The 12,398-nt window shown below is 41.3% G+C and overlaps 1 protein-coding gene across 1 annotated transcript in view; it reads right to left on the bottom strand.

Annotated features, from left to right (window-relative positions):
• Nucleotides 1–828: 828 nt before the first annotated feature.
• The window catches only part of tmc2a (transmembrane channel-like 2a), a 38,201-nt gene continuing 26,631 nt past the window's right edge, over nt 829–12,398 (bottom strand). The window contains exons 11-20 of the mRNA XM_031277529.2: nt 12,190–12,378; nt 11,928–12,107; nt 9,960–10,118; nt 9,310–9,438; nt 7,396–7,463; nt 4,800–5,039; nt 3,132–3,257; nt 2,546–2,624; nt 1,508–1,625; nt 829–1,213 (exon numbers count right to left, since the gene is read on the bottom strand). Coding sequence (XP_031133389.1) covers nt 996–1,213; nt 1,508–1,625; nt 2,546–2,624; nt 3,132–3,257; nt 4,800–5,039; nt 7,396–7,463; nt 9,310–9,438; nt 9,960–10,118; nt 11,928–12,107; nt 12,190–12,378 — 1,506 coding nt within the window. The 3' untranslated portion in view covers nt 829–995. The remainder of the gene's footprint in view (nt 1,214–1,507; nt 1,626–2,545; nt 2,625–3,131; nt 3,258–4,799; nt 5,040–7,395; nt 7,464–9,309; nt 9,439–9,959; nt 10,119–11,927; nt 12,108–12,189; nt 12,379–12,398) is intronic.

The following is a 12,398-nucleotide window of genomic DNA, read 5'->3' as shown; positions in this document are numbered from 1 at the left end:
TTACAAAGACTGTGAGATGTGGATGAAAGTTCCAGAAAAAGTCTCACATATTGGTTATGTTGCCAAACTATTGTTTCTAAGAATACAACTTTTTTTCTCTCCAGTACACTGAGTACTTTGGGCACAGAAATTTCCTTTGGAATAAATAAAGCTCTATCTTCATGTATCTGATCTAATCAGAAGTACTGTTGCCATGGTTACCTACAGTTTAATATTAAACGTTGACCAAGGTGTCCTGATATAAACAGACACCTACCAGCCAATCAAAAATTTATATTTGAAGTGGCCATGGTAATGTAAGCGTAATTCATTTTAGACTGTGAGCAATAGCAACTCAAGTTTAGACTAATCTCGCCCCGAAAAGGCCCAACCTGCAATCCACCTTGGTCCCTTTAAGCAGGGCAGACTCTCAACTGAATTTAGCTATATCGGCTGCATATCTGCGTCTGCTCTATTTTTTATTTTTATTTTATTCATAGTAGAATTGCAAAAAGTAGTGCTTCCTCTTTTTTTGTGAACATTAGTGAGGATGCTGTCGTCTTGTCTGAATAAACTTTACCAAAATGATCACTGGACAAAACCGACTGGAGGTTCCGTGCTTATGTTCAGTGTGAGCACCCACATCAATTAATCCATACAAGGTGAGCATTAAAGTTGCATGTTGCAGCCGTACAGAAAAAGCAAATTAAAATGTGAGCTAACATATTAATGACAATGCACAGTGTCTGCCCGTCTTTAGATCCACAAACAATATGGATCAACAAATTATAAGTTACTTAAAACAAAATTAAGGTTTTTACAGAACAATGTTGCAAAACTGTACTGTACTGTACTGTACTATACTGAACCGTTGTCAGTAAAGAAATATGAAGACCTACATTATAATGAAGGTCCTTGTAACTGCAATGCCACTCGCTCAACACCCTGTTTTTGTCTCCAGCTGTGAAATGAATAGAGATGAACACAGCCTGCAGGAACGTGATTTTCTCACACTGTTATCTGGGAGGGGGGCCCCCTCTCCCTCTCCCGCGGCCTCGGCCCGGTCCGGCACCAGGCATTTGTCCAGGTCCTCTGGGCCCGGGCGGCCGGCTCACCGGCCCTCGAGCGTTGGGGTTGGGCGACGCCAGAGTCACATCTTTCTGCAGGTTAATACCTTTACCGGCCGACCCGGGCTTCGTCTTAGTTGGCTTAGCTTCCGGCTCTGGTGTCTTTTCTGTTTTAGACAGGGACAGGGATACATCAGCTGAGTATCTAGATTTCCTGTCATACGCTAGTTTTGAATTCACAACCTTAAAAATACCTTAGTGAATGCGAAACATAGTGTTTGATATCCAGAAGGAATTGTACCTTGGATTATAATAGATACACAGCTACAGTACTTCTCAGAATTCATTTCAAAACTTCACTATATATATAAAAAAATGAAAAATGTATATTCTAGAGACCTTTAGTAGCATTTCTTTGAAATATCTGCATAGGACAATCAGCTGTGCAGGAGTTTACTGACCAGGCTCTGGAGGAGCAGGGGGTATGAGGGATCGGTTTGGCAGCAGGTCCTCCAGGTCTTTCATGACCTGGTTGGTGCTGTCCGTGTTGTTCCTCCGGTTCTTCTCTTCATCCCGAGCCTGGACAGACAGACAGACAGACAGACAGACAGAGAGAGAGAGAGAGAGAGAGAGAGAGAGAGAGAGAGAGAGAGAGAGAGAGAGAGAGAGAGAGAGAGAGAGAGAAGTGGTGAACAGAAAAGTGGGTTAAAACAAGAGATTCAGAGACATTCAGGAAGCGAGAGAAAATAATTAGGAGCCACAGAACTGTGGTATTAAATGTGTTACTTAAGTTAAATATATGTCAAGAAGGTGCTTAAAGAATGACAATATATTTTTATTATTGTTAACAAATTCCATGAAAAGACCGAAACAAACAATGTGTGTCCATCTCTTAATACTTTCTGATGTCCCTTCACTGTCTGTGGGTCTCAGCCCCAAGCCCGTTGGGTTCTACTGAAGACAAAAATCCTAAATATCACAAATATAAAGTTTGATGTTAAAAAGGTTCAGCAGTTTCTTTAACAGCTGGGCACTGTAGTTTTTCTCAAATGTAACTCAAACAAGAGGAAATGGAGTGCATTTGTTGGGGACTATTTTCAGGTGCGGAATGATACACATTTGGTACTCTAGGATTTACAGCAGCAGGATGATGTACGTGAGAATGAGTCAAAAATAAACATGCTCACTCTGACACTGTCAACATGCTAATGTTAAGCAGGTATGTTTACTATGGTAGCCATTCTGCCTCAGCATTTTAGCATGTTAACATTTGCCAATTAGCACAACACAAAATACAGCTGAGACCTATGGGAGTATTTAGTAGTTAATAGTTTTGCAGGTATGCTAGCTCAAACAGTATGCTGCACTTCTTTGTTATCAGATGTGTTTTGGCTTAAAAACAAGTTAGTTCAGTAGTCTGCAGTTCTGTGCAGCAACCCACTCCTGTATATGTAAGCAGGTTTGGAACAGTGTGCATTACTTCCCCATTCTTTACTTACCATCTGCATCTTCTTCTTCAGTTCCATGTTGGAGTTTTGATAGGCCTCCGACACCGAGTTCAGATAGTAGATGGCCAGTCTGTAAAGGAGAAATGACGGGACTTGGTGTATTTTCAGCGGCTGCGAAGACACACTCTAGTACTAGGGATGCAGCTAGCGTTTATTTTCATGGTCAATTAATCTGTTGATTATTTTCTCGATTAATCGATTTGTTGTTTGGTCTCTAAAATGTCAGAAAATGGGGAAAAATGTCGACCAGCGTTGACCAGCCCAACATGACGTCCTCAAATGTCCACACTCAAAGACGTTCAGTTTACTGTCACAGAGGAGAGAAGAAACTAGAAAATATTCACATTTAACAAGCTGGAATTACAAAATTTTTTCATTTAAAAAAAATCACACGGATATCTGTAATCAATTATCAAAATAGTTGGAAATTAATGTAATAGTTGACAACTAATCGATTAATCTTTGCTGCTCAATCTAAAACAATTTATTTCTATAATCACACACTTGCATTCGTGTGTGTGTGTGTGTGTGTGTGTGTGTGTGTGTGTGTGTGCGCGCGTGACTCCTCTACACTCACACCATGAGCAGTACAGCTGGTATGATGAGGCCGGGGTTGGCTGCGTAGCTGAAAATGGTTCCCAGGAAGGCTGGCAGGTCCAGGTCGATCGTCTCCATGATCACATCAAACATCTTCTGCTTCCCACTGCAAACATCAGCATGGTCAACATGTGGGTGTGTGTGTATTTACACATGCTCATTTCTAACCAGTGTTGGGGAGCAACTAGTTACATGTAACGGAAGTGCGTAATTTCATTACAAAAAACAGGTAACTAATCTATCATAGTTACTGGGAAAAATATGTAATTAAATTACAGTTACTTATGAAATTTTCATGAAAATGTCACTTTATGAGGTTTTTTAACATTAATATGAGTTCCCCCAGCCTGCCTATGGTCCCCCAGTGGCTAGAAATGACGATAGGTGTAAACCGAGCCCTGGATATCCTGCTCTGCCTTTGAGAAAATGAAAGCTCAGATGGGCCAATCTGGAATCTCCTCCTTATGACATCATAAGGGGAAAGGTTACCTCCCCTTTCTCTGCTTTGCCCGCCCAGAGAATTTGGCCCACCCATGAGAAAGAGAGAGACATCAACACAACAAACAAGCAAAGCATGGCAGTTGGTCAAGGCCACACCTCCACCCTTCACCTTCACCTACCCTCAATAGCATTTAAAGCTACAGACACAGAAATGGCACATCCTAAGGAAAGCTCATTGTGGGACTGGCTCTAGTGGCTGTAATTCTGCACCAAGGCTGAATTTCGGGAAAGAGACTTCAGATACAGTATTAGGGGACCACTAAGGTCTATATAAAAGAGACTTCAGATAGAGTATTAGGGGACCACTGAGGCCTATATAAAAGAGACTTCAGATACAGTATTAGGGGAACACTAAGGTCTATATAAAAGAGACTTCAGATAGAGTATTAGGGGACCACTGAGGCCTTTATAAAAGAAACTTCAGATACAGTATTAGGGGACCACTAAGGTCTATATAAAAGAGACTTCAGATACAGTTTTAGGGGACCACTAAGGTCTATATAAAAGAGACTTCAGATACAGTATTAGGGGACCACTAAGGTCTATATAAAAGAGACTTCAGATACAGTATTAGAGGACCACTAAGGCCTATATAAAAGAGACTTCAGATACAGTATTAGGGGACCACTAAGGTCTATATAAAAGAGACTTCAGATACAGTATTAGGGGACCACTGAGGTCTATATAAAAGAGACTTCAGATACAGTATTAGGGGACCACTAAAGCCTATATAAAAGCATCCAAAAAGCAGCATGTCATAGGACTTTTAAGCTTTTTGAGTGTTATTTATTTATGATAAATATGGTTTTCCAATGTTTTAGACACAGATATGGAGATAATATTGGTCCAAAATTATGTGAAAAAGAGACACAAAACTACCACAAAAGGACAAACAGACTACAGAGAGTCGCAAAATAACAAAGACCCAAAACAACCCCAAAGAAAACCAAAATGACCAAAAAGAGACGCAACACGACTACAAAGAGACACAAAACCCCACCAAGAGACACAAAACGTATGGGAAAATTGAAAAACGTAACATTTTCTTGAGAAAGGACGCCTTAACCCCCTGCCAAATACAGTACGCGCACCTAAGTCTTCCACAAAGCTAGAGAAAACACTGAGTATGTCTTCAATGTGCGGCTACCTGAAGGGGCCGCAGTCAAATGAAGGCGGCAGGGTCATGATGGTGTAGACGACAGGTAACAGACTGAGGAAGAGGATGAGGAGCAGCAGGCCCATGTAGAAGTTGTTGGATTTGGAGGCTTTGAAGACCCTCTCGTGGGGGACGTTGGTGGCCATGACAGCCCAACACTGGTAGTACATGGAGCTGAGGAGGCGAAGCACGTTGATGCCGACCAGCCCAGGAGCATAAAACGCACCCATCCTGAAAAAAACACCACAACATGACATCATGTCATGTGATCAGATGATGTGTAACACATTTTTTAATATGAAAGATAGTTTTTTTTAAGATTATTTTTTGAGCATTTTGGCCTTTAACTGATGAAACAGTTGTAGACAGGAAATGGGGGAGAGAGAGGGGGAAGACATGCAGCAAAGGGCCAATATTCGGAATCGAACTGGGCCGCTGCGGTAAGGACTGAGCCTTGGGCCATGGGGCGCACGCTCTACCAGGTGAGCTACCAGGGCTCCCCAATATGAAAGCTTTTTAGTTAGGTTTAATTGATCACAGTGCCTTTAAAGCAGCCATATTATGCTCATTTTCAGGTTCATAATTGTATTTTAAGGTTGTACCAGAATAGGTTTACATGGTTTAATTTTCAAAAAACACCATATTTGTGTTGTACTGCAGTGCTCTCTCTCACTGCTGCAGATCCTCTTTTCAGCTGGTCTCTGTTTTAGCTACAGAGTGAGACCTCTTTTCTTCTTCTTCTTCTGTACTATCTTTGACTGCACTGCACATGCCCAGTAGCTCAGATGTAGATCATGTCAGCTAGCTAGCTCCATAGACAGTAAAAGAAAGGCTGTTTCTACAATTTTGGTCAGTTACAAGGCAGGATTAGCTGGGAGACTTCTAAATGAGGGCGCACATGTAAGTAGTTCTTTTGTAGATTATGGTGAACTTGTGTGTGTTGTAGCAGTGCTTTGCTATTGAGAACGAGGTAGCATGCTAGCGTTAGCATGCTAGCGTTAGCATGCTAGCGTTAGCCATAGCGTTAGCATGTTAACGCTACGAGCTAATGGTTGCGGCTAGCCTGCTCGTTTCGGCTTGTGACGTCACAAGCCGTGCCGATTTTGAACAGCTCACCCAGAGACTGAAGGCAGGACACATTCAGAAACTGTATCTCACTCTAAACAGCATGGGTGGATTTTTTTCAAAGTTTGTATGTGTGTGGAAGCACCAGAGACACAACATAACACCCCAAATCCCAGAAAAAGTGATTTTTTCATAATATGGGCACTTTAAAAGCATTTGTCGATAGAAATGTGTCCAATATCGACACATTTAGGGTGCCTTCACATCTGAGCAGTTTGGTCTGTTTTGACCGAAACCCTGGAGCGTTGCGTGGGATAGTCCAGTTTGTTTGGAGTGGTGTGAAAGCTCATTAGAACTCTGGTGCGGACCAAACAACCGAACTCTGGTGCTCTTGAAAACGGGCGTCACGGCTCACCAGCAACCGTTTCCGCGTGACATTTGTTTACAGTGTTTGGTGCGGTTTGACAAAGTGCAGTGTGAACGCAAACCGAACATATGAAAACTGCAACAATGTTGCAACTTCACTCCCGAATCACACCGAGTCTACAGAACTGTAGGTGTAGGCTGCAAGGCAGCTTTATAAATTATTATTATAAATCACTAAACGGTTTAGGGCCAAAATACACTTCTGGTCTACTACTGCACTATGAACCCCCCAGATCTCTCAACTCGTCTGGGACAGGTCTGCTTGCTGTCCCCAGAGTCAGATCTAAGAAGGGGGAAGCAGCGTTTAGTTTTTATGCTCCACATATCTGGAACAAACTCCCAGAAAACTGCAGGTCCGCTGCAACTCTCAGTTCTTTTAAATCAAGACTGAAGACCTTTCTTTGTGATGTTGCCTTTCTTTAAATAATTGTTAATTTCTTATACTGAAGTTGCATTGTTGAAACTGTATGAAAATCTATATAAGCTTATAAAGAGAATTAAAACGTAAGACCGGTGGGACCGGCCCGCACTGGGAACGGCAAGGATTGCACTTGGATTACGTGTATAGAGCAACAGCTTATACATTGTCCCATACTAGCAGCCTAAAATTTCCTATTTTATCTGCTTTTATATGTTTAACTGTTTTTAACTGCCCTTTAATATTTAATTTCTTATACTGCACTGTAACCTTTATTCTCGTATTTTATCTGTTTTTATTTTTTTATTGTTTTTATGTAAAGCACTTTGAATTGCCCTGTTGCTGAAATGTGCTAGACAAATAAAGCTGCCTTGCCATCCACTGCTGCCCACTAAAAAACTTGGCACTATGTGACACCTTTGATGTGTGTTACACCCAATACACATATATTTGTTAAAAAATGGTTACTGTTTATTATCTATTTGAAGGTCCTAAGATCCGAAAATTAAAATAAAAAAATCACACCTTGAACATTTTGGGCAGTAAACACATTATTATAGGCCAAAGTTTGAGACACCCTGAGACATAATTCAACGTAACACACACTAACATGCACACACAGAGAACCACACTGTAAACTGAGTGTGTGCAGTATATGTGTAAAAATAAAGTTTGTACCAGATCATCCCTTGATTGAAGACCAATCCAAGTACATTACCACTGATGTCAAACTCTCCATATGACGGCTGAAAGTGAACAGAGATATGATTTACTTAAACTTATGCAATATAACAGTTAAAGGGACTGTGCTTGAAATACCGTAAAAAAGTGGGCTGGGATTGGCTCCACCCGGCTCTTACAGACCTAATTTTTATTTAAACCAATCACAATCGTCCTGGTCAGCGCTAAGCCCCAGATGCAGTGACAGAGTCCTCGCCAAAAAAAAAAAATGGCGGCGTTAGCGGAAGGAGAGGGACATGTCAGGCTTTATCCCAGTACTGTACATCGGGTAAGCCACTTCAGTAACAGTAAAACACCTGAAAGCAAAACTCAACACTAAAATGTATTATTTTTGTTCAGGAACATGAAGTAAACTGTCTGTCATTGGGAAAAAGAAACACAATGACTGTGTTGTATGTGACAGTGTGTAAATCCCGATCCGTTACATTAAATTCACTTTCTTCTTTATTTCATCGGCGCGGTGCGGTGCCTTGTCACATCTGTCTGCGCGACACGCATGTCAGATCACTCCTTCTCCGTGGCTAGCTGCATCTACACTTTCCCTGTCCCCTCCCTACACTAGAAAATAACAAAAGGGGGAAAGAGCATGCACGTGTGTTATTCTGTGGCTATAACGAATTACAACTCGGTTTTATTCTAATTTTCGCGATCACTATCCCAAATGTTTCGGGACGTCTGGTCACCCTTAGTCTCGCATTGCCAGACCTTCCTCCACAGCGCTGTGAAGGAGGGTCTGGCTAGTCCACACAACATTCTGGGAAGGGAGAAAAACTGGCTCTGGTTTATTGGCATTTCTTTAAACCAATCACAATCGTCTTGGGCGGCGCTAAGAAACTGGACAGAGCCCCAGTGCCGCTGCAAAATAGCCTCGGGAAGGAACTTGTTTTGGTGGAGCACATATAGCTAGCTGTCTGGATTTACCCTGCAGAGATCTGAGGAGCAGTTAACATAGTCCTCAGAAATCCACCGGAGTTTAGAATTACAACACAAAGAAAGAGAAAGGTAACGGACATCCGGCCGAAAAGAGTGACATCCGGCGGAATTTCCGGTGACAACGCAGCAATCCCAGAAGTGGAACGTCGTGGACGTAGACTAGGTCATCCTAAACCAAAGTGTTGGACAAATTGAAATTTTGACCTGTGGGAAAAGCACAGGTGTAAATAATAAAAGTAAAGATGGCTGAATTCCAGTTAGCTGCTTCAGTTTGAAGGCCCTGGTACTGTCATGGCTTACTGGGACACTTGAATGGAACTTAGTCGTTCGATCATATGGGCAAATCATGTATGACATTCCCCGAATGCGAACTGTCTTCGGTGAAAGTGCCTTTAAAGTTTTTGCACCCTCATCCTGGTATAAATTGCAGAATCAGCTTAAATTAGACTACCTACTAACAATGACAGTTTAAAATTAGAATAAAGGACTATTTGAGTACTAAATGCACATGTGCTGTTACTGAGCGCTGCTGGTGATTATGTTGAGATGATGTTAAATTGAATTGTCTTTTTCTGTTTTATGTTGTTTGTTTTTCACTGTATATTTTAATATGGAACTATTATACTGCTGTCTTGGCCAGGACTCCCTTGAAAAAGAGGAGGATTATGTGATTATTTCCTGGTAAAATAAGTGTCATCAAAAGTAACACCTGTGTTTTTCTGTGTTAAAATGTCAAATGTAACATGAAATTGGTGCTGTGAAAAAGAACATTGCTGCGTGGACACCGTTGTCTAACAATGCATACTCTACAGACAACACAGTGCACACAGGAATGGAGTTCACTACTTACTAGGGAGCAGTTTTAGACTCACCCTAAGTAAACCATTGAAATTAAAATGCTTCAGCTGTCAGACTCACAAATCCAGCCTCCAGGTCCCAGCACCAGCAGTAGTTGAGGAAGCGAACGATGACAGCTCGAGCAAAGTCACCAATCAGGATGGTCAGGTAGGACACCTGGATGTCCGACACCGTCAGCTTCACAAACTCCTAGAAGAACACAAAGAAGTCAGGAAAGGGAAATGGTTTTAAAAGCTTTCATCTCACACAGTTTTCAGAACATTTGGCAGAAAGGGACTACTTTAGCTTTTTCTAGTGACTATAAGATGGAGACATCATTTCCAAATTACGACCACAGACATTCAAGTGATAGGATTTTAATCTTTAACAGGAAGTTGGAGAATTACTCAGCATAGATGGTGGGCTTTTTTTGCTGTCAGAAACTTTTAAAAACTTTTTATTTGAACTTTTAGTTACTTTAAGTTAACTTTAAGTTATCAGATGATACTTTGGCTTGAGAAAAGTGCAAAAACAAATGCATGATATACAAAATGGGTCAAATTACTGGACGAAATTACAGTATGTTTTTGCAAATAATCCTCATATAGCATAACAGCAGAGAAGCTTACTGACAAAATGACATATATAATCATGTAATGATGACTATTAGACTATAACTATTTAGAAATACTTGTGGTTTGTGTTTCGGTGTCATATTTTATTTTCATTACTATGCCGACGGCGGTCTCCCAGCAGGGTCCTCGGATGACATCAGCAGGGTTCATGGGGGGTGGGATGGCACTGCTGTCGTTGACCAGCCGCGTGTAGTTGGCGTAGTACTCCTTCATGGCCCAGATGGTGGCGTTCTTAATGGACTCCTCTTCTTCCAGCTACGAGGCACAGAGTGAATTAGTCAACGGTGACACAAGGTAATATTCAGCATATTGAAAAATAGGGATAGACCGATTATCGGGCCGTTTTTTGGGCAGTTTGCAGATTATCTGTATCAGCGTTTTATTTGCCTGATAACCGATACAGTTAATGAATTAAAAAGTGGTCTACTTTGGCTCGGCTCCAGCTCTGTGTCTGCTTCGGTTCCACTCACCACTGAGTCTGACTTAATGTCAGCTTCTAATGTATTAAATAATTGTATTTAAAGCATTTAAACAAAGTTGTGTATTGGATTTTGTAACATTCCAAAATTCTGATTTTGATTTAAAGATTTTCATTTTTACTGTATATGCATATCGGTTCCAAATATCGGTTATTGGTTTTATTAACTACTAATAATCAGTATCGGTCCTGAAAAAACAAAAAAAAATTATTGTTAATTTTTTGAAAGTTTATAAAAAATAAAACAATATGTCTTAACATGAATCCAACATATTATTAGCAAATATAAATTGGCTTATTTGTGGAGAAAAAAAACACATTATTCATACTGGCCTATAGGTCACCAAGGTGGCCATCCACAGATATAGGTAATAAGGATTCACTGTGCCACATGTATGTTTAACATTAAAACATGATATATAGAATCATGCCTACAATTATTATTTTAATAGCTCATGCACTAAAAAGGTACGTAAAAAGGCTTTAGGCTGCCCTACATGTTATTGTGGGCCCAGTTTAATACGCACACTTTTATATAATATATAGTAGGGGGTCCCTGCTCAGTCTCTGTTTCAGTTAAGGTCCTTGGCCTAAAAAACGTTGAAGACCCATGCACTAGAGGAAAGGTCAGGGGGCCACCTAAATATGAGGAAAGGGGGGGGGGGGGGGGTTAGGATACAATACATGCATCTTGCTCTGGACCAATAAAGTACATATTGACTGACTTGACATTTCCATCCTTAGATCCAGTGCCTGAATTAGGTCAAAAAAGGTGCCAGATTACATGATTATTGCATATGTCTTGGATATTTCTATATTCATACGTATATGTTGTTGGGGTGACCCTGTAAAGTCGACTATTCGACGTTTCGATCGAAGGAGGCTGATTCGACTGCTAATCGTCGCAGTGTCTGAACATCTGGTTATGAAACAGGATCATTCCATTTGGCTTCATGGGGGAGATGAATGTCTGATTTTACATAGAACTGCTTGGTATTTTCCAATAAATCATGACATATAGCCTATTTTGGTATAAATACCAGCCTATTAAAAATACTGTTAATAAGAATCAGAAGTAAAGGTACTCATGTGGACAAAAATCAGATGTGCCGGTACTCAGTACTGACCCTTTTCAGAATCAGAATCAGAAAAGGTTTTATTGCCACAATAAGTACACTTATGTGGAATTTGCCCTGGTGAAAGGTGCATACATAAACAAACAAACAAACAGACATATTAAACATTAATATAAATTTACGACAAAAACAAGACAAAACAACGAGCACCAAATCACCAAAGCGCCTGCTGTTGGCGCCATCTTGGTATTTCAGGCACTGCTTAGATCAGAATAGTAATGCCAGCAGGAGGGCAAAAATGAGGCACTTTTATATGCAAGTTAAAAGACCAATATTATTTATATATTAATATTTAAAAATAGTTGATGGGTTTTGGTTAAGTTATCATCATCCACGGCATCTGGGAAATGTGGTCCCAGCTGGTCAGTTTAGAATGAGAGAACACACACGCACGCACGCACGCGCGCGCGCGCGCGTGCACACACACACACACACACACTGCTGCCATACCTTGGAGTTGACCTCATCGAACAGGGCGAACAGAAAGGTGTAGAGGTTTCCCAGGAAGAGGGCGAAGATGCGTCCGAGCTGCCACTTGAGGGCGATTCGAGGATGGTAGTCCTCCAGCTCAGCGATGGTCTCAAACAGAGGAGGACACACCAGACCCAGCAGAGACATGATGATCTCCAACTGTCCAAAACATAGAGTCAGCATTATCAGCATCATTGTCAGAATCAGACCGCTTCATTCAGAGCCATCTGAGCATCATTACCTCGTTCTTCTCGTACCAGCTGAGGTCCGTCCTGTTGGCAAACTCCTGGGACCTCTTCACCACGAAGTAGATGAGGTATCCGCTGCCGCCCAGGCTGCAGATGATCATGAAGTTAGCCAGGACTCGGAGGAACCTCCGCAGGTGAATGTTCTCGTCCTTCTGGTTCTCCTGCTCGTCCACGATGGACTCCTGTTGGTGTCAAAACAGGA

This window comes from Sander lucioperca, chromosome 14 (assembly GCF_008315115.2).
Source record: "Sander lucioperca isolate FBNREF2018 chromosome 14, SLUC_FBN_1.2, whole genome shotgun sequence".
Taxonomy (NCBI): domain Eukaryota; kingdom Metazoa; phylum Chordata; class Actinopteri; order Perciformes; family Percidae; genus Sander; species Sander lucioperca.
This window is presented reverse-complemented; position numbering and strand designations above follow the sequence as displayed.